The sequence below is a fragment of the Pelmatolapia mariae genome, linkage group LG5 (assembly GCF_036321145.2).
Source record: "Pelmatolapia mariae isolate MD_Pm_ZW linkage group LG5, Pm_UMD_F_2, whole genome shotgun sequence".
Classification (NCBI taxonomy): domain Eukaryota; kingdom Metazoa; phylum Chordata; class Actinopteri; order Cichliformes; family Cichlidae; genus Pelmatolapia; species Pelmatolapia mariae.
The window spans coordinates 21,351,224-21,374,468 of NC_086231.1; the positions used below are offsets into that span (position 1 = coordinate 21,351,224).

At 40.3% G+C, this 23,245-nt stretch overlaps 1 protein-coding gene and 1 non-coding gene across 2 annotated transcripts; both read left to right on the top strand.

Annotated features, from left to right (window-relative positions):
• The first annotated feature begins 1,399 nt into the window (after positions 1 to 1,399).
• On the top strand, positions 1,400 to 19,260 carry LOC134627778 (G-protein coupled receptor 22). The gene is made up of 2 exons (XM_063474162.1): positions 1,400 to 1,814; positions 15,320 to 19,260. Exon 2 carries the CDS (start codon positions 15,428 to 15,430, stop codon positions 17,114 to 17,116), a length of 1,689 nt encoding a protein of 562 aa, XP_063330232.1. The 5' UTR covers positions 1,400 to 1,814; positions 15,320 to 15,427; the 3' UTR covers positions 17,117 to 19,260.
• Positions 19,261 to 21,987: 2,727 nt separating this feature from the next.
• trnaf-gaa (transfer RNA phenylalanine (anticodon GAA)) lies at positions 21,988 to 22,060 on the top strand. The gene has a single exon. It is a non-coding gene; the product is annotated as a tRNA-Phe (tRNA).
• The last annotated feature ends 1,185 nt before the right edge of the window (positions 22,061 to 23,245 follow it).

Below are 23,245 nucleotides of genomic sequence, written 5' to 3' on the forward strand. Positions count from 1 at the left end.
AAACACTTTGAGTGCTCAAACAGGGCAGAAAAGTGTTGTATAAGAACCAGTCAATTTATTTGCTGTATACATCTTGTTATCCTCATCTTGTTATTTAAATAAACAACGTTAACTATCTGATATAATTTTGTTAACTTGTAAAACTAAAGTAAATTAATATATTGATGCAATATTCTTATTTTTAGTATTTGATTGTTGAATGAAATGACTAAAACTAACACTGAAACTAATAAAAATCAGACTAAACCTAAACATTTTCAAACAAGAAAAACTAAACTCCTCTCTAAAGAATACTTTGATCCAACAGATGACTAATTAGTTTGTTTTTTTAAAACATTAAAGGTTTCTCATTCAGAAATGATTCCACCATCTGTTACATCTGTATGCCTCTAGCATACATGAGTCATCGCTGAAATTTCAGACGCAGGTGTAAAAGGTTCAAGAAGCATTTAACTATTCAAAGTGTGTTTAGTAATTATTTTTGCTTTCCTAACACATTTGAACATGAGAAAGCGCCTTAATGTTTTTTGTTTGTTTTTTTTCGCCCTGTGGGAATTTATGAACAAAGAACAGCTGACATCAGCTGCCCCAGATCCCCTTTAGAGACTGCCAAGTGCACATACCTTTTATCTAAATCCACCTTTGCACATTATCGTACAGATACTTGCATTGTGATTTAAGCCCCTAAAACAAACAGGGGCATGAGAACTGCGCTGTCAAGGGACCTTATATCGACTCTGTGCTCAAGGTCACACATTTATCAGTGGGTGACCTTGATCCCTGCACAGAGCTAATGGCACAGTGTTCACAGTGTACCAGATAGAAGGATGTAGCTTACAGTGGATGGCAGTCTTGTGTGATTTATGGTGTCAAACTTCATGAATCTGTTCTTTAACCAGCTTATCTACCAGCTGCACCAGCACCAGCAGCATCATGCACATGAAAATTCTGAATCTGACATGAGCTGTGCAGACATTCACTGTACAGCCCCCAGTGCAACCAAGACAGACCCTCAAATAGCCTCCTTCACAATGGTGGCGGGGGCAAAGTGATATTATCATGTCAAGAATATATCCAGTCATTTTCCTTTGAGGGAGACATGTGAAGTGTGCCTAATGTTTTGCGAGAGGGAGGGTAGGAGACTGGGAAATCTCACTGAATTACTACAGAAGAGCGTTCACCCTTGAGGAATTTCAGGTCGTCCTTGTGAAAGGCTACCATCTTACACACACACACACACACACACACACACACACACACACACACACACACACACACACACACACACACACACACACCAGCCCCTCACCGCTCCTCCTGCATCCCTGTCTCCACCCCTTCCAACGAAAACCCCCCTTTCCATCCTCCCTCCACCCTCCGCTTGCAGATCACCGTATTGGTCGCTGGGATGGAGCGGCGACTGCGCTCCAGCGAGCGGTTAGCGCATGATCACGCGTTTGGCCGGTCCTTGCGTGGGATGCTGTACAAGTCCGCGGAATAAAAGTGGACAGGTGTAACGCGCCTTGTTGAATGGGGGAGGCTAAGAAAAACGCTAAGACACACTCTCATCTTACCTTATTCGTGAGCGCACAGCAGCCACTGGCTGCGCCCCGTATCTGCAGCCGTGAAGGGTTTCCCCCCCTCCCGTTGTAATATTTATGACAAAACGGAGGCAAATTATTCCGGTCACGTTTTTGGCTGACAGCCGGCTGTCCTGGAGAGCGCTGGAGTGAATCGGGGGTCCAGTGCTCGAGAAAGCGCAGCGCACCGACACCTGCAGTAGGATGTAAAGGGAATTCCCATTAACCAAGCTGGTAAGTTTAACATCTGTCTAAGGCACTTTTTCTCATTAGACTTGCTTTTATTAATTCCTAGTATCTTAGGCATACATCCAAAGTCGCATTTGACTAGAAAGGGTTTTGGCTGTCAAATGGATACTGCAAAATAAAACAAATGCTGGGTCTCTTATGGCGGGATAAGACAGTTTTATTGCATCTTACAGGCAACAATAACAAATCAACCTGGTGTCAGAACAGCACATTAGGGGGATCTTTTTAATCGCTTTTTTTCGTTCTCAAATATAAAGTGATCAGCAGGACAGCAATCATTCAGCAGTTTGTGACGGTTTAGATAGGCTTCATCGTTCTGTTCAGTAACAGCAGACAATAAGTTTCTTGTATTGCAGTAAAAAATATATCTAAATCAAATCTCTTTTTGGGGGGGGGGGGCACTGTGCTGTTTTTTTCTCTTTTTCTCTGATTCTTTTTGAATATGGATCAGATGATGATTTTCATCCTCCAAGTCCCCCATTTTTCAGAGACCCACAGTGATTGTTATGCTTCAGCCACATGCATGCGCCACGCTTGGTGAAGGTGCACCGTTTGATCGTTTTAAGAGCGAGGACTCGGTGCATAAACTAACGTTTTGACGTTTAATGTTTTAGTCAGATAAAATTATTCCACATTAAACATGATTAGTTGGTCTCGAACTGTTATAACCCACTGATATCATGATTTCAAAGGATAGTTTATCAAGGCTCTCCTGCATTTATTTACATATCTTACATTTATGCATATATGCTTAATAGCATAATATTTTTGGCCGAGCTTCTGCCCTTCATCAAAGCCTGCGAAAAATATGAATATTAATGACTGGATGGTTTGTGCTGTAGAGTTTTGATGTAAAAAGAAAAAAAATGTGATGATGTCTCACCGTTAAGCTCCCCGGTCTACCTTAAATTTCCTGGAGGAAATAGCAATGGTTTTTAAAGTCTACATTATTATGTTGATAGTTTCCCGCAGACTGTCTCTTTGAGTGAGGAGCAGGACGGTTTTAAACACTCCTGTCTTCTTCATTAGATATAAAATAGGAGAGCATTGGCACACTGGTCTTGTGAGATAGGTTTCTGCCTGCCAAACAACTTTGCACCTGCAAAGCAACATATTTTCCAGTAGTTACAGTGCTGCTGCCCGTTTGCAAGAAGTCATCTGCATGATAAAAATGAAGGAAAATATTTTGCTAGATAGCATCATATTTGTGCACAGCAGGAAGCTTTTTATTATTGCATGAATTAATTAATTAATATGAATTAAGAATTTTTTATGAACTTTTTTGTTCACTAATTTCTCACATTCTCCCGCATTATTGCATTGAATTCCTCTTTCACACACCCTCTGACATGTCGTAATCACTTGTAACACCTAGCGCTATATATACTGCAATAATGTGTCGGCTAATTACAATTTCTGCTGAGCTCAGCCTAAAATACTGGGGCATTGTTTTTATCTCAGTAAATCTAACTAGAAAAAAAAATACTTATAAAAGGGGGATCACTGTTTATTTTTTACAAAGATAAACTAAACGCATTCAAAATCCAGCTAAAAAAGGGGCTTGAAGAGTACTCTTCAGTAACACAACTATATCAGTTTTGGTAACTTTTAACCCTTTTTTGGACAAAGATGCATACATAGTAACTTGATTTGGAACATAAAAATAAAACCTGTTTTAAAAAGACTTGTAATAACAAAAAAGATGAACTCTCTCTGTTGTTAAATTGTATGTTACACAAGACAGATAAATGTATTTCACATGTAGCTTCATGTTGAGTGTCATGTGTCAGGAGTACAATCATGCAAAAAACTACGAGTGAAAACCTTGTTTTTGTACGTGTGTGCTCATTTAAGAGCTCTGTTTCTTTTGCATTCCCCGCTGTGAGTCTCAAAAGGGCTAATTGTTTCAGTGTTTTTCCATTTCCATTCACTCTTATATAGTAGCAGCTTGTATGTTTGCTTTGCATATGGGTCATTATGTGTTTGCGATTATGCGTGTATTTATAGAGGAGCTTTGATGCTGCTGGTGGGGACGCATCACGCGTGTCACTCTCTAGCTAGATGTTGCAGCACAGTCAAAAGCAGCAATAATTTGTTTCAGTGCAATAAGCAATGGAGTACTGTACTTATAATCTGACACGCTGATTTATATATCAACACTGAACTGGAGATGATTAAAGGGTACTGCAGGACAACATCAGTGTGGGAAAAGTACACAAGATTTATGGGAGAGCTGTTCCATTGCTATAGTAAGTTCCCAGTTTCTCTGTTGGCAGAATCTTGTTTTAACACAACTGATTGTTTTATTATATCCCTTTACTTTTTATATGTAAGGAATGTGTTACATTTGTGTCTAATTGTCAATGAAACTTTCAACGACTTAAGCGTCATGTTCAATTTTTGTTTGCTTGTTTGTCGTGAATACATTTAGAAGGATGTGTGCAAAATCACTCTGCAGTCACTGAAAATCTCATTTACTGCTGTCCAAGCCTCCAGCAAGGTTTAAAAGCAGCTGTAATTAAGGACATCTGTAGTTAAATTAATCAAACAGTGTCTATATTTGTATGTTCCTAATTAGAACAATATTTCCACTGCACTGGTCACATCCTTTTTTCGGTTAACCTGAGTCATTGATAAAAGCTGTCAGACCTCTGTGCTATTTTTGAACATGAAGTATAAATGTGCCCACATTCGTGCATAAAATTGTCAGAAATTAAAAATATTTTTTAAAGAAAAGCAGCCTTGGGAATAGCACAACAAAGAAAACTCAAGACTTAATAAATGCCATTAACTTCCTTGTCCACAGACAGAGCGATAAATGATGGCTGAGATTGCTCTTCCTTCTTTTCAGTGCACCAGCGGTCACTGTGTGAAATTAAAATCCACACTAAACCTAATTTCCAAATAACACTGTTCCTTGATGTGTGCGAGTGCAGAGAAACAGATAGGTGAAGCAGATGAGGGGGATGATAGTAGAAGCACAGCACACGAAGAGCAAATATAGAGAGAGGATGGAACAATACATCATTAGAAAAGCAGAGTGTAGTGAGCATGTGTAAATAGACTATCAAGTAAAGAGAGGCACAGGCAACAAGGAAGAGAACTCCATTATTCCACCCATCTGTATACTAACACTGCAGGTTTTTGTTTTTGCTTTGCTTACATAACATATTTGCTTATGATGTAATATAATTACACGTACATATACCTCTGCTACATTGGCTGAAGGTGTGTATAGACATTATGGTGTTATGTACACCATGTTTGAGCATGTGTTTGTGTTCCCTTCCTCAGATTAAACTTCTAAATCTGTCATCAATATAAATGCTTGCAGTGAATCTTTCCCCTCTTGGACAATGATGTCCTGTCTGCAGGAGATGAATGACATTAATTGAGATTTAATTGCCTTCTAGAGTGAGATAGCTTAATCATTTTAACCTGGTGCAGACAACTTCATCATCACTTAGATTTACTCCACTGCACTGAAATGCTTTCAAATCTTTTTTTTTCTTTAATTTTCAGCTTTTGGACCTCTTGAGCTGCTCCCCAGTTCTCCTAAGCTCAGTCACTGAGTGGACATTGAGTGCAAGTCTGCTTCAAAGAGCAGAGAGAGAGAGTGCATAGAGAGATTTCTCTCTCTGTAGCCACTGATTGAAAGCAAGGTCAGGTTTAGTTTAATCTGACTGGGAGCACTACATTAGTGCAAAATTGTCCCATTAGCTTTGAATGATAAAAAACAAAAACAAAAATAGCTGCTCTGTTGCTGACACACAGTTTCAGTGGGTCACTTTCTTTTACACCCTTTTTTGGAGATTTTGACCATTAGTAGTGCAATGGAGCAGTGTTGTTATGCTTGAGTTGCTGTTTTTGCTTGTACAAAGCTGCTCATGCACAAGTCAAGAGCAACAGTGGTCTCATGCTTTTATGCTTTTCCACTGATACAACCTTAATGAGCCAACGATTGCAGGGAAACATGCAAAACATTTTGATAAGCCTAAAAGAATTAACCAAATTCGATGTTATTGTGCAGTGAACTGAGCCTAGTCAGGATTGATAACATGAAAATATGCTTGTTTAGCATACAACTCCACAGAACACAGTGAAAAAGATCTTATCTCTCTCTTTGCAAATGCAAAGAAAATAAAGGAGCCACAATCCAACTTGCTGTTTTGTGTTAAAAAACAAAAATACAATCACTGCATCATTGATTCAAATCTTGTACAATAAGCCTCCACTGGGTGTGTGGGGATACTTTTCTTTACATGTACACTATTGTTTATTCTGCCGTGTTAAGCAATCTTTCCAGATGGAGGAAAAACTTAAGTGTGCAAACCCAATTAATGCACTTGTCAAGATTTACTCTGTTGAAACAATGTTGGATGCCTTCCCAGAGAAAAACAGAAATTTCGTACTGAAATTTTCTATCTGGATAGATAGAAACATATATGTATATATAAAAAAAAATAAATAAAATAAAAATAAAAAAATAAAAAAAGAAAAAATACACATGACATAATGTAATTGCAAGGAGGTATTTCTGTAGTCTATTGATACTAGATAGTGGAAAAGGGGTGGGATTAAATAAGCTTATGCTTCTTCCTGCTCCTTTTTGAACATGAAAGTTATTTGGAGTTGTGGTTGCTCGTTTTCCTTTTGTTTTGCTTTGTTCATTTGTCTCTTTTAATTCTATTTTGTTGTACTTTTTCAACATGTTCAAAATAAAGATTCAATCAAATCAAATATCCAAATATTAGGAACTCCAGGTTCCCCCAAGGCAGCTAAACAGCATCTTTAACTGTCCACTATTTATGAACCCCTGATATAAAACTTTGAATGCAAAATTTTTGCTTTTTCTTTAAGATATAAATGATGATGTTTCTTTCTGAGTTTGCAGACATAATCTAACTGTTTCCACAGGTTATGTACTAGATAATTTGGTAAGTAAATCTAATGCAAGTTTTCAGCAATAAATAAAATAAGAGTCACCCTTTTATTAAAGGATAAAGAAAGACCAATCCCACCATCCTGGGATAAAAGCTCATGTTTGTCTGAGACTTTGAGCATTTATGAATTGATACATTTAGTGTGGCAATGTAGATATGTGTAAAATAACATGGATTCAAGCTACTCTGTGCTAAATAAGTGGCGCTAAGCCTGTTATCACACAGCTGCTGGTTTGGCATTACCAGAGTGTCATTAAAGTGGCCGCAGAGCTCACACTGTGACTTGACTATTTATTCACAACACTCCAGTACAATATAAATCATGAGAGGTGGGCACAGCACTTGAGCGTGATGACTCCATTCAGACTGGCCATTATTCCTGGTGGAAAATGCTGCTGAAATGGAAAAGTGGAGAGACACATTGCTAATCACAATCACTTTAGAGCACATAAGAAATGAAGGAGCATTTATCTATCCTGTTTTGTTGTCTTATATCATTGCTAATCATTTCCATTCTGTCATTATGTGGCAGTGGACAGCCTCCTCCTCCACCTCATCATCATCATCATCATTATTATTGTTATTGTTATTATTGTGTTTTATTTATGCTTTGACCAGCTCTCACACTTGATTTTAATCGCTGCTTCTTTTAGAAAGCTGTGATTGCACAGCAGCCTTGATTAGTGCTTATTGATGGGTGGTGTGTGCAATAACAAAATTATGGGCTTGACAGTTTAGAGCTGGATAGATGATATAGAGGAGTATCTTTAACGAACAGGGAGCCAAATGAAATCCATCGAACGTGCTGTCAGGTGGTAATGATGTCTCACACCCTGTGGACCAGACCTGTTTAGGGACCAGAGTCTTATTTCTATACAGAGCTGAACTAATAGATTACAGACCTGCCTAGCATGGCATCTTTATTAATGTCAAGGTAGCAACCTGTCAGAAATAATGTATCATATAGAAGATGTCTGGATATTCCAGTGTTGTGTTATTTTATGCGTCTCTGATGTAATTTGTGTAATCCATGGGAGGCTACTTGCACAGTTGCATTATAAAGCTAGTTTAATATTAAAAATCACAGTCTGTCCTGAAGGTCTTGGGAGATTACACAAAGATATTGTAGAGTATAAAAGCAAAGAGCCATGTTCTGGTTGTAAGATAGATGGTGTAGGGGGGTGATGGTGCAACTATTCAAAGGAGAAATGGATTGTGGTAGTGAGCGGGGAGCAGACTTTCCCCTCGAGCGAGCACACAACTCAGCATCCATCTGCACACCCCTAAGCCTCCCTCCTATCCATCACTCCCTCACTGCACCTACCTCCCGCTTTTATCTTACCTCCTGCTACCCCCATACCTTTCTCCTCCACTTGTGTGGCTGGGATTCAGCAGTTTCTTAAGCACACAACATGTCATTCGCCTCAGATAGCAATCCATCTTTCACTGTATCTGTGGAGTGCAGACGGGCAGGGAGAGCAAGCAGAGACGTGGGCTGGCAGTGGGTGGCAGTTAGTAATACACTGTGGACTACATCGTGTGCTTGTATGTCTTTGGTAAGCTTGGCAGGATTTATGATAACCCATTTTGAAATCTTTATGGGTTTGTGATTGTTTGGCCTCACTTAAGAGAAGTGTTGTTGAGTTACAGGTGGATATTTCCACCTGTAACAAGCACACAGTAATGATGTTGTTGTGTGCGTTTCTCCCGAAGTTCCGAAAGCTGTCCTGATGAGGAGCACATTAGGTAGGTTGGTGCTCTCACTGAACTGGATCTATTGCTGGCCTGTCCAGGCTGCTTTACTGGGAGCCTGCCAGGGATGCTGCTGCCCAGCTGGTGGCTGCTTGCCCTTAGTGCTGCGAGATGAATTACATGGGAGAATTAAGCCTTTGATCGATTGTCTTGTTGCGGACATCAGGAATACCTAAGACAACCATGAGTCAGCGTGCCGCATCCGCCATCATCCTGTTTGTATTCACTTTCCCCCCCTCTTTATCTCCTCTCCTGTCCTATCACTCTCCCTACTGATTTACTTTCTTCCCTAAATGTCAACTTTTGGTGATAGTCTTGTCGAATCAAAGAACAAAGCCTTTGTTCTCATCTTACCATTTTGTACTGACATTTTACAAGGAAAAATCCATCAGAAAAGGAGATAACAGTTTTTCCATATTGTAGATAGGAACCTAAATAAGCCATAGTACAATGAAGCTTCCATCTTTGTACTCAGAGGCAGTGCTCTCTTGGTACAGGTTAATATTATAACATTTTCCTTCTCTCATCGCTTTTGGTAAGAGCCTCGACATTTACATAAGAACACTGACAATCTGACGATCTCCATCCTTGAGGAGAGAGTCACAGTTAAATATCCATCCATCCATTCTCATCCACTTATCCTTATCAGGGTTGTGGAAGGGCTGGAGTCTATCCTCGCTACCATAGGGCAGGTGGTGGAGTACACCCTGGACAGGTCACCAATCTGACGCAGCACATTTAAATAGTTTTAAACAAATTAAAAGAGATATTTAAATCCATCAGGAGAACTTAAGAACTTCTTGCAGTAGGAGACACCAAGTTGACTAACTTAAATCAATCCACAGTGCCAGTGAAAGTACTGCTTACTGCATGGAAAAAAAGAGCTGTATATCTGTCATCCTGAAGTGCTTCCACTTCATATTCAACCTTTGACACCTTTGTCTTTTGTCTTATTTTTCCATCTTACAGCAACACTCAGATTCATGAATCATCCAAAGACAACAAACTCTCTGCAGAGATTCTGCAGATATTGCCTTCTGTAAAAATTAGTTTCTTCCCCAGATAGATGCAATTTGAGCACTAAAAGCTTTCTGTTTTTTTACATAATTGGCCCATCATCCCAAGTCTCATACATACCAACCACTGTCACTTCTATATTGCCTAGGACTGAGGTGAAAATTGGAACATGATCCTAGGCACAGATCAGCACTTTCAGCAGCAGCAGGTACTGCAGATACCCTGCCACGCAGCAGCACGATGGACTGAGGTCACGACACACAGGACCAGATTCAATAAACTGTTTGTGCTTCACTGCAGACGTGCAAGGAAAATGTGTGTGTGTGTTGTTCATGTCCAGGGAGTTCTACTAGTTTTGAAGTGAATGTCAAGTGACTTTACCAATTGAGGTAGCATAATGGAAATGACTTTATAGTGTTTTTACAAAGTTGGGTCTCGAACCCAAGTTTAATGAAAGGAAAGCAGTAAAAAATATAAAAACAGTGGTTGAGTAAACACAGGTGGCAAAGAGCTGTGCCATTAACTTGGAACCTGAATTTTATCTTGACTTCTACTGAGCTACTGCTTCACTCTGAACTCGTGCAAAGTGCATTTTGTCAGCTCCCTGGTGGCTGCGATTGGAACAATGTATTGTACTCTTGCTATAATTATTTATATACAACCTTTTCTTCATCTATTTTTCTCTTTTTCCACGCTCTCTCAAAGTAAGAAATATGGCAAGAAACACCTCACGCCATGTTGTTTTAGATGATGCCTGGGACGCGAGCATGCCGACTGTTTGTCTTGTGCTGGGAAGAAGTAATTAAGCCTCTGGCAGCAAATTTGTTGTCAGGAGTACAAATTAAATACACGGAGAGCTTGTTTGTACCTGTGTGCAGAGTGAATGCAAGATCACAAAGCAGGAGGAAAGTTCGAAAAGAAAGGAGGAAACTGAAGTTTTTGGCACTAACGGGATCTGCTTTACTATTCACCCTCTGATAATGTGAGAACAGGCTTGACAGCTTGTCATCTCCTGCCCAACACCTATAACGACCCTGACAGCAGGGCCCAGGAAGCTGTGAAATCTAGGACACAGTTTGTTGTTTTGGAGAGAGTCATACAAGCTACAGTAAATGAGACACCAGATGTGATGAAAACATCTGTAAAGCCTGAGTAAAATCTCCCGATGACAGTTACTCATTTGGTTCCACACCGAACCAAGCAGTCATTTTATTTCGCTTTCAGTACATGATTGTAAATTCTGCTGGTGATTGATAAGAGAGGACCCATGGGGCTACCCAAACCAATTTAGCAGAATTGAACAGTGCTGCTGCATTAAACTTTAAAATTGCTTCTCAGATTTATTTGCCTGGTTTAGCACTAAAGGCAAAGCCGTTTTGCAATGTAAAATTTTGTACATGCCTTAAAGGTGTAATAAGTGGGATACTTTGTTTCAGGGCTTAAGGAATACTTATTTAAAAAGTTTCTTAGCCAAACTTTTAATTCTAAGGCACATTAATGCAGGGGTAGCTGGTGTTTGTGTTGCCAGACAGTGCTACAGCATTATCTGATGGCTTGACTATGATGGCTAGGAGAGAGGACGTGGTAAGTGGTGTGCAAGGAGGCATAAGTGCGACGAGAGTTGCACAGGGAAAAACAGACCAGAGACAGGCAGCCCTGTCTCTTTAACCCTGTTCTCAAACATTGTTGTATTTACTGTTTCATTTATCAACTGCCTGCCCTCCACCACGATGGCCCAAAAGGTTAAAATCAGAGACAATGGAAAGAATTTATCTCTAGGCAGCACCGCTTGTCCTCCCTCTCACACTGGATTGTGGGCAGAGTGGACACTTGACTTACTGTCCCATATTTAAGTACAAAGTGGTGTTCTACAAGGGTATGTTCAGGCCATAGACTCTATAAAACATTGACGTAGCTTCTGGAGCACAAACATTAAGCCAATGCAGAAGTGCATTAACCCTGCATTCGATCTGAAGACCACCAGAAGACGACAGCTGTGGTTTCAGGAAGACTGCTAGCTCTATACAGGAAAATGGCTTTCTGTCTTCCTCTGTAAACACTGTCCTTCTGAGTCCATGGGCTCGGGCCACGTCGCCTGAGCCCACTTTGTTGTGCTCAGTAGTGGCTTACGTATTTGCTTTGCTAATCAAAATGATGCTGGTTCAAGCCCAGCTGAAAACATAAACCAGGAAGGGTATCTGGTATAACTGTCTACCACTCACTTTAAAATCATCAATGACATTAATCTTTGTAATGAATTTTTGAGACAGAGATTCAACATTGACAAAAATACCTGTACTTTTTGGGATTTAGAGATTGAAACCTCAAAGGATCTGTTTTTGGATTGTAATTACACTCAAACCTTTTGGATAACACTTCAAAATTGGTTTTCTGAAAAATACTGTCAAGCACCCATATTAGAATTTAACAATATTAAACTTGGTCTTAAAATGATGGACAGGAAAAGGGAATTACTGTACCACATCTTTGTTATTATGGCCAAACAATTTATCCACAGATGCTGTTTCTTAAATAACGTGCAGAATTTTCAGGAATAACATGATTGATTTTTAAGAAGACATGAAACATAAAAAGTAAACAAGCCTTGGACATTGCAAAAAACATTCACCTATTGTTTTGTGATCAGACATCTGTATTTTATTTATTATCTTCTTAATATTTTATGTCTTTTTTTTTTCTTGTTATTAACAATTACTTGTGTGCTCAAGTAATGTCATGCTATCTATGTTTATGGTTCTGGCACTAGCTGGTTAACTTCAGTGAACATCTATGCAACACAATACACAGACATCCTAGCAGTTAATGTTGGGTTTACAATCAATCCAAAAATCTGTTTCTTTCTTTTACTTTCACCTCTTTTTTCAAACTTTCAAGCAATCGTACAATTTGTACCTCTAAGTTTGTTTTTCCTATCGTTCCCCCGCCTGTCTAAATTGGCAATCACACTGTTGATGTAATTTCAGCTGGCAAAGTTTCCCCTTGTTTACAGCCATCTTCTGTTGCCACAACTCGCTCAACCCAACAACCCACTTTCTTACATCCAAACACCCACACCCTGTGACTGATTGCAATAAGGATGCCACAATAACACAAAACACTTGTTAGAACTAAAAAAAATAAATTGATTGATGATGATTCTTGCAACTTTCCTCAGTTACTGTGATAACGACTTGCACGAGACAGATCAGCAACCTCAGATGAACCTTAGTGTTTTAAGTTCTCACTAAAAGGACAGAAACACCTGTGATTTTTATAAAAACTCCCCAAAGTTTACCCGTCTGTCTTCTTTAATTTTATTCTCCCCACGTCCCTGTAAAAACTAGGTTATTGTCAGTTTTGCTGCCCGCAGGTCGAAGTCACAGCTGCTCATATAAAGGCCTTCTGACATTTTGTCTTGCTGGGAGCAAACACATGCTAACTTTGATGTTTTCTACTCTATTGCCTCTGTCCCTTTGTAACTCTTACGGCTTCATCCCAAGTATCCTCTGTCGCAGGACTCATTAGCCATAGAAAAGGATAAACTGCACTTGTTGAAAGCTATCCCGTCTGCTCGTTGCCGGCCCGCTACACAGTCATCCTCTTGTAATTATTGGCAGGACAGTCAAGAGAAGAAGATAATGACCTGGTGTTTGCTGAAAGAGATTGACTTGTGGATAATTTTATTCTCTGTTTTGTTGTCGCAATGTCTGTGAAAAATACAGTTTAGGTGACAGGTGACTGTTGTGTTACACCTTTCAGTTTTTGTCAGCCATTTATTGATTTAAAAGTCTTTCCCAACCCTAATTTGCCACAGCGGTTAAACAACACTCACATGTGCTGGAAAGCACAATGCTGACAATGTTGCCACTGTGATTGGTTTAAGTGAGTGTTAGCTCCATGACACTGTGTTGCAGTGTGTTGTTCGCCATATTGATCAAAGACAAACAACCAATATCGATAACATTAAAAGACCTAAGCCCACTTAGTTTTAAAGTTTCACTCCTGTGATGAGGTCTGTGAATTGATTCAGTTTTTATGATTTTGAAAAAAAATCATAAAAATCATAAAAACTTCAATAATAAAAGTGGGAAACACCACATTTTACTTTCGTTCCCCTGAGCCATGCGTGTTACTTTGCCTTGCAATAATGATAAACTAAAGAAAACATCTTAAACTGTAGTTAAAACACAGGAATTGAACACAGTCACTCATAACTGTTTTATCCGGCCTCTCAAAATCAAAATGAGACCACAGGTACACTTGGGAGGGTGTGACAGGAAGTGTGTTTATGTGCTCCCTCGCCTCAGGCTTGTTAAATTGGCAGATCGATGATGCTTTAAATCAATGTTCCAGCACCACCGCAAACCCCATGAAACCCATTAGTGAATTAAGATAGACCACTGTTCCGCATTGAGTCCTGCTCTGCCTGCAGGTGCTTTCCACATGACAAATGGGAGGGAAACTGTGAAATAAAACAAAGAGAAAAGGGCAAACAAGAGGGTGAGAACAAAAAGTGTGGCAGAGGAAAGCTTGGGTCAGCGCTGCCACTGATCTGTAGCTCTTCTTTAGACAGACACTCGAGGGAATACTTTAATTCCTTAAAGCAAATCATGAAGGCATTTTCTCTTGACCTAATCACTTTGTATGATTCCCTCTAATGCAGGAAAGCGTCCAACCAGCCATGAATAACATGCTGTACATGCAAAGCAGTCAGCCAGCAAACTGAAAAGCAACAGAGTAGAAAGGGATGTGGAGGATGTAGGAAGGAGAAGGAGAAAGAGGGGGTGTGGAGAGAGGATGCCAGGGGAGCTGGTCTTTCTCTGATAGCATTGTTTGTGCGCCACTGTCTGTGGATCATTGATCTATTCGTCTTCGTTACATTTCCCTGTGAGAACTATTAACTGCTGCCACCCTCAGTTGGCTGCCTGCATTGTTGACATGCACTGCAAATGTCCTTGCTACCAATGCTCCTGCCACCTCTGCTCCTGAAAGTAGAAGCTGAAGATTTTATATAGCCCGTGAAAAAAACAAAAAAACAGAAAGATGATTTAACAACAAAGCTTGACATTTATTGGATTTGTACGGGTATGTCGTAAATTCATAAGGTGGGTTGTTAATCACTTAGGAATGGGTACTCGTAGAGGTAGATGTTAGACCCAAAACGTAGTACGTCACTGACATCTTGACGGTGCAGGTGTGTTGGTTTATTCCTGTTTATCTGTATATGCTTTATCCAGCCAGCTTTCTGACCCACATAATGTATGTTGCATAAGAATGAATCAAACATTCGCCCACTCATGTTTATGAGGGAATTTTTTTTTCTTTTTAATTCTGCATACTATGTGGATTATAGGTATATCACAAAAACACATCTTCACTCGATTGTTAAAATCTATACAGCTCAGAGATAATTTGTCTCTGTTTAATTCATTCAGACCTTCACGTACACCCCGAGATACATCCTGCCCCACATCCTCCCTGAATTGTTACCACTGACTGTATGAAGCATGTTGTTGTTTCACTGTTGAGGCCAGCGAGACATCATGGGTCATCAGCAGCAGCTTGAACTGCACCCTACAACTCCGCTCGACTGCCGAGATCACTTTCACCTCCCTCATAGCTTCAGCTAGTAGCTTCCCCTCACTTGTGAAATTTGACAAGTTTGACTTGTACTTGTTGTGCAGCGTTATTTTTGAGTAAACTGACTGTCAAACTGCTTGATCATTCTCTGTCTCTCTTTCTTTTCTCCTCCATGTCTGTTCTTTTTATTTTTCTTAGATACAACCACATCTCCTCCATCGCTGTCTCCTTTGAGCCAGAGAAGAAGGGAACATGGTCAGGTACGCCGGCCTCTGTTGCTATGTGTAAAGGACTGCCGCGGCGTCAATGGAGACCGAAGGCTATCGTGACCTCCTGGAGACCAGTGATGGCCAGGGGGTAGGCCTGCTGGATGGAGGGAGTGAGGTGGGCGTGGAGGAGGGCTGGAGCACGCCCTACCCTCTGGGCTTTCAGGTGTCTCTGACCACTGTGCTGATGCTGGAGCTTGTGTTGGGCTTCAGCAGCAACCTGACCGTTCTTGTGCTGTACTGCGCTCAGTCCAACCTGGTGGACTCAGTCAGCAACCTGGTCACAGTCAACCTCCATGTGCTCGACATACTGGTGTGCGTGCTGTGTCTGCCACTCACTGTGGCTGTGATCCTGCTGCCAGCAAATGAAAATGGAGTTAGCAGCCTGGCCACACTTTGCTGCTTCCATGAGGCCTGTGTGACGTTCACTAGCGTGGCTACAGCAGTCAACGTGTTAGTAATCAGCTTGGACCGATATGACATCTCAGTGCGTCCAGCCAGTCGTCTGCTGACCCCCAGACGTGCTGCGCTGCTCCTGGCAACTGTGTGGGCCTTGTCTCTGGCCGTTTTCTTCCTGCCCTTCCTTGAGGGGGACTTCTTCTCTTCAAGGGCTGAGGATGGTGAACACGAGGAGCTGGAAAGGCAGAACAATGACTCTCAGCTCATCACTGAACAGACCACCACTTTTTCCTCACTGTCACCTTCCTTATTACCCGCAACTACACCTCCATCCCCTTCACAACACCTGCCTCCAGTATGGCAGAACAGGACATTGCTTTGTGTTGGAGGGCAGGGGTATTACACAGGCTTGGCAATGTATTACCACCTGCTCCTCCAAGTGCCCTGCTTCTTTATCGCTGTGGCAGTTATGTTGTTCACTTACTCCAGGATCCTACAGGCTCTCAACATCCGCATCGGCTCTCACATGATGAGGAGTACCCGTGCAAAGGACTCCACCTGCAGGATACGCTGCAGGAGGCAGAGGAAGAAGAACTTAAGCCTGCCCACAGAGGTAGTGTCCTCCAACCAGAACCAGAACCTCAGTCATCCTTCCCTCATTCCCTCCCCCACGCCTACACCGACATCACCCCCGCCACTCTCCTCCATGCCCCAAGGGATGTCTGACAGTGGAGCAACAGTCACCACTGTCAGCACTGCAGCAACCACCCCCATCGCAACCACACCCGCCACCCCAGTTTCTCCAACCCCACCTTCAGCCTCAGCTCAGACCCACGCCAACACACCACTGCCAGCTTCCTCCATGGGTGTACAGGCCTCAGTTTCTGCCATCATCGCTTTGCGGCGAGCAGTGCGGCGGCACCGGGACCGTCGGGAACGTCAGCGTCGCGTCCTAAAAATGTCCCTAATCATCATATCCACATTCCTCGGCTGCTGGGCTCCTCTGTCTGCAGTCAATGTTTTAATCCTGTGTATGGGTCCGAGCGACAGCCTGGTGCGGCTCCGTCTGTGCTTCCTGGCGATGGCTTATGGAACCACCATCTTTCATCCTTTGCTCTATGCTTTCACCAGGCAGAAACTGCGCCGCGCACTCAAAACACGTGTTAAGAAAAGGGTCGTTTCACTTCTGCAAGTGGACCCAGCTCCTAGTGGGGGGACAGTTATTCATAACTCTTGGGTGGAGGGAGGAGGCCAAAGAAAGAATCGCAAATCGCGGGTGGAGGCCAGTGATGGCACTGATCGGTGCCTCACAGAGGCAGTGAGGGAATGAGGCTGGTCTTTAGAGTGTGGATGTATGAATATGTGTGTGAATTTGAAGAACTATATGTATCTTACCAAGACAATGGAGATGGATTGTATAGATGAAGTGTAATGATCCATGGGGTGTGAGGAAAACTGACAACCAGCTAGCTTATAAAGGTCAGGAGAAAGTCTCTTGGCCTCTTGCTACATGCAGATGTGGAGAAACATGAGCTCTATTAGAGTCTGCTCTCCTTACCAAGGCTGTCATTAGTCCACTTTCTGACTGACAAGATGGCCAGTGTGTCTCTGTGGCAATACTAGTCAAAATTTTTATGACAACATCATAGCCATGACTGCTAATAATACTCACATCCACCCCACATGTAGGGTAAAGGATAGATAACCGCGAATACATACAGGACAGTGTTGCTCCTGCGTGCACTTTCAACTTGCATGTGCATGTACATATGCACAGGTAGATACACACACACTCATCCAATTATTGCACACTGATCTATATTTAATCATTATCTGTGAAAGCACATCGATATCTACCTGCACAGATATTCTCAGTGACAAAAACTAAATTATTAATGGAAGTCTCTGTTTCCCGTTCTTTGCTTTATTTTTTTTCATGCCTTAATTGAGTTATTAGTATTCTTATGGTGCTGATTGTCCTGCTGTATGTTTACAACAATGTGTCAACTTCGAGTGAACTTGTTTGCATATAGAGAATCAAAGGCAGATAAATGCAAGCATTGAGATTCAAAGTTTACAGGCTCATACTAAACCAGGAAACTGCAAAAAATGAAGAAGACAAAAAACTGATTTAGACCTGATTTTCAATAAGCACCATGTTTTAGAAGAATGTGTGCAAGCAAAAGCTAAAAGGCATGAGTTTTTATTTTTTGTTTGTTTTTAAGGAAAAATGAACTGTAATGACCACGGTTATGGAGAATATTTGTATGATAGCGTTTGTTTGCAAGTGTGCATGTATGCATGTGCGTTTGCAAAAGCTGCGTGGTTGCGTAAATGAAGAAATGTGTGCGTGTGTCACTGATTATGTGCAATAAATGAGCAAAGCAATGACCCACAGGATGTGAACAAAGAGAGTGTGAACAAAGACCTTTTGGCTTTCAACATATGTTTAACGGAAAGGCAAAAGGAAATCTTCTGATTAACAGGGGAAAAAAAGCTGCTGAACATAAAAGTGAACGATATAGAGAATATGTAACTATGTATAAATGGCAGGAAACTGCTAAAATTACTGCTGAAAAAGGATCAACTTCACTTTTAAAGTGATAATTAAAGGGCAATATTTTCTGAAAACTTCAATAATAAAAGGCTCTCAAGTCACAGCAGGTTAACAAGCATGACGAACTTGAGAGATCAGAACGATGGTGAAATCACCGCAGATGCGAGACACCTCTTTGTGTTAGCTGTTTGTTTCTCTGGCTGGCAGAGTTACTGCTTTTGGTTAGAGGTTTGAATGATCACAGAGACAGACAGCCTCTGGACTGAGTCCTGGACATGTTACACAATATTGGTGTCTCTTTTTCTCCTCAGGGCTTTATGTCAAATTCCCAGACTTGTTGGACAAAAAAAACAACAAAAAAATAAAAAAATAAAACAAAATGAAACAAACAAAAACAATAAGCCAGCCCTCAATCAACTGTTGTATTATGGGTGTTGCAGTAAGTAAAGATTTATGTCCACTAAGTAGATAGACTACACTTTTAACTTTGTATGGACTCAAGACTTGGAGTGCTCCTTCGGAGGGCTTTGGGCTATCTCCTCTTTCATCCTCACCCCTTTTACACTATTTGTGAGCCAGACAGAAGGCAGTAATTCTTGTGTATTCATGTACATTTTTTCAGGGATGTAAATAATAAAGAGTCTGAGTTAGGTTTTAGTCCAAAATATAATAATAATAATAAAATCTTTTACTTTGGCCACAATCATCTGCCGGACAGAAAATCAGCCATTGTGATAAACTCTTGGTGAGCTGGAAAGTTACTGTAAAGAGAAGATACATGTAAGTGAATTTGTGTTAATATTGTATGTGTGTACACTGTACTGTACATTTATTACCATGTGTATAGAGAAATATTAGTATTGTATAAGATTTATAATATGTGTCATTGTATAGAGCAGAACAGCATCTGTATTAAAAAGGTGATCAAAGTCCATCTGTGTCACTCAATACTCATATCATGTCCAAGGTGTTTGTTTTTGTCAACACTCAAATATTGAACTGCTATTATTAGCCAATTTAGTTACACAGGAGAAGCTGTTTTCCCACATGTCTGCGTCGAGTCATTTTAAAAGTGGTTATAGCTCAGCAGGTAGTGCAGGTCGTCTACCAGCTGAAAGGTCAGTGCAGACGGGATGACCCTACTTTATCCATCAACAGGGAGTGTGATAGGTAGAAAGCACTTAAGGAATGTCTGTGTCAATGTGACTTGTAGTCTAAAGCGCTTTGAGTGCTCAGAAATAGTAGAAAAGCACCATTCAAGTAGTATCCATCCATGCATCAATTCTCTTTAGCTTATCCTTATCAGAGCTGTAGGGGGGACAGGAGCCTATCCCAGCTGTCGTAGGTCGAGTGGCGAGGTACACCTTGGACAGACTGCCATTCTGTTGCAATGCTAACCATAGAAATAGTAGTCCGTTTATAATATTTGATAAGAGGAAACTTTCTATTGGTTAGAGGTACTAAGCTAGGAGAGGAAAATGTGAACACAAAGCCATACAGAAATGATACAGATTTCTAACCGAACAACCAAGAAGACCTTTATTACAGACAGACTCGATCATCATTCAGAATTATTGCGGACAAGTATACTGAAAGGTCAAGCAGTCTTCACTTCAAGTGATCTCTTTCAAATCTCAAGACTGTTTAACATTTGACAAAGATGTGATCTGTAAAGAGAAGAATAAAATATGACATTTGCGTCACTTTAATTATGAGCAAAAGCTTTTAAGACAAATGAAAGAAAGAGACATGAATAATGTGATTGGTCTTTATCATAATTGCACCCAGTTATCTGCAGTTTTAACAGAGAACTGTTTGGATTCATCAGGACAACTTGGGAATTCCTTCATCCCTTTTTCTCTGGACCCACTACCCAAATCTGTCTCTTTTTTTTCCAGCTGTCCCTCCCTTTCGACATCTCCTGTTTCCGCTCCCTGTTTCTCTGATTCCTAAATTTAGAAACTCTGTCCCAGATACTTGCAGTATTTAGTGCTGACTGTAGTGAACCCTCACTATGCATCACTCTGATGTGACAACTGTGCTAATATCCAGTAATAATGAAGATGAAACCTGTTATTCAGGTAAGCATCTGTCAAGGCGGCTCAATCGCTTGATGTTGACACTTCATTTTTAATTTTACCAGAACAAATTGGTCTGCACACGTCACACATGCACTTGTGTTTGTTGCCTTACTGATTTGAGCAGTGAGTCAAAACTGTACATTCCTCCATCCTGCTTGATAATCTCATCAGTCCCCCTCCTCTTTCGCACTTCCATTTTCTCCTTTGGTTCTCCTTCTCTTTATTCCGCCGGTCTGCATCTCTCTCATCTCTTATCCACACTCAGGCCTTCAAGAACAAAAGCGAGGAACAGCTGCAGTGTCTGTGAAGGAAGGAAAGTCACCTTGAGGGATGACAGAGGGACAAAAATGGGAGAGAGAGATTGAGAGAGAATGAGAGGCAGAATGGAGGGGAGATTAGGGGGAAAACAGAGAGGGGACGGGAGGCAGAGAAACTGGCATTGTGATATTGTATGACTAATAAAGGGACAGCACTGCATCACTGCAGAACCCTGTTAGAAAAAAAGAGAAGTGTAGAACGATAAGATTAGCAGGCTTTATGGTTTTCTACTTTAGGCCAAGAGGAGTCCCATAATATTGCTTCAGACTGCAATTTTATGACAAAGTCTCACACTGTTTTTCTAAAGGTCTTCTTTAATGTGTGTAAGAGCAAATGTAATTAATATGTGGTAGGATGTGTATCAGGAGCACTTTCAGAATGGAAAAATGTGGGCTTTAGAAGAAAAAAGACAGTGAAGGACAAATTGCAGAAAAATAATCCAGTGCTATGTCAGATACATGGAATACAGCATGCTAGTAACCGTAAAATATGCTGCAATTATTTTGTTAAATATATTTATTTTTTTTCCCCAGTAAATATGTACTATTTTTATTGCCTTCATTTCATATAAATCCCACCCCATCCCAGCTGAGCAGTCTGAGGTAAATAAAAATCTATTTGGCCTGATTGAAGTAGAGTCCCAAATTGATGATACATCTAGTCTATGGTGATTTGACCAACAAAATGAGCAGAATAAGCTCATTACGATGCTGGATATCAGTTTTATTTTGAAGCTATTTTTTTATCAAGAGCCATAAACAGCATAGCAGTAACAACAACAACAGTGATAATAATAATAATAATAGTAATAATAATAATAATAATAATAATAATAATAAAAACAATGAACGGGAACAGCATGTTATGGTCGCCAATGGCGCCATCTTGTGTCCAAACGTTGGAACAATTGTAACTGAGCACGGCTGAAATGCAACGTTATCTGAAACTTTTCCGTCGTTTTTCGTTCTTTTCACTGTCTTTGTAATAGCAGTGGCGTTATTATTAAAACCTTTATTTTCGTACTGCTTTATGGCTCCCTGTGGCTCAGGACTATGACGTCTAGCGGCTTGAAGGGAAATTCTACCGTTACCTGAGTCCTTTAGATAGCGTTATGGCTCTATATACTTACGTCAACTATCAGCTGTCGGCAGAGAATACGAAGTTCACATACAAACATATTTACTTCATACGTATCACATAGGTAGGAATCATTTGGTCTAGATATATGACATGTACGTTTATACCGCCGAAATAGCTCAGTTGGGAGAGCGTTAGACTGAAGATCTAAAGGTCCCTGGTTCGATCCCGGGTTTCGGCAGGAAGGGGTGTAAATTTTTACCTTCTTTTCACCATTCAGTGCCTTATTTAGTAGAACTTAGTCAGAATTTAAATATGAGCATCCACCAAAAGTGGATCATGTAACGTTTTGCCAGACATGACATAGCATATATTTAAGTATTAGCAACAACTTTCATTTCATCGATATAAAAAATACAAAAGATCCACACGCCATATTCACTCCTACACAGCTTTATAAAAATGTTTAAATTGTTTATTTTAAGCATATTAGGTTTCATAAATATGCATTGTTTTATGGTTTGGATCATTTTTTTAACTGAATAATATTCAGTAGTTTTAGAGTATTTAATTATACTAACAAGTTATAAATTAACACCATAAAAGTATACGATCTTAGTATCTGAACACCCTTTTCATGTGCCAGCTGCATGGGTTTATTCTGTCCTGTGTTCAGCCGACCAATGAAATCTAATGTTTAGGCATCGACGCAAATCAGCAGCACTGCAATTCGTAGACATTTCCACTAGAGGGCGGTCTTGGTCATCAAATCACTCAACAGCATATTGTTTACTTGCAGAGCTCAAAGCAATTAACAGTTAGTTTAGCAAGTTTCAAACTCATAAAGAGCAGTAAACAAGGGGCGTATAGGCGCTTATCGCCAAATAAGATCATCTCATTCAAATAACAGACTTGTTTCGATTAACAGTAATTCATTTCCAGCATTCCTGGGAATATTCAGAATCTGGAAAAGCCTGTGTACTTAACTTTAATTAATATTATCCATCCTGTCTACATATAGATAGTTTGTAGAATAATGTGTCTGCTTTAAAGCAACAGTTTAGGCACTGTTTACTTAAATTTCTTCAAATTTCTCGTAGTGTGAGCTATAAAGGCCAGCTACAAAGAATATATATTATAGCATCTCTTATTTCAGACTTACAATTTATTGTTTTTATGGTAATGTAGAATTTACGTATGCAACCATTCAACAGCAAAGCATGAAGACAAGATATTAAAGAAGGAAATAAAAGACATATTTTTAGAGGTATAAAACTTGTCATAGTACAGGGTGTTTGAGGATCTATTGGTGGAATGCATTGATGTAATAGTATATTCACATCCCTACATTACTCATTCAGTGCATGGAGAACAATTCATCTGAAGAACAGGAGGTGGGAATCATTTTTGGGTTAAGGTGATGATG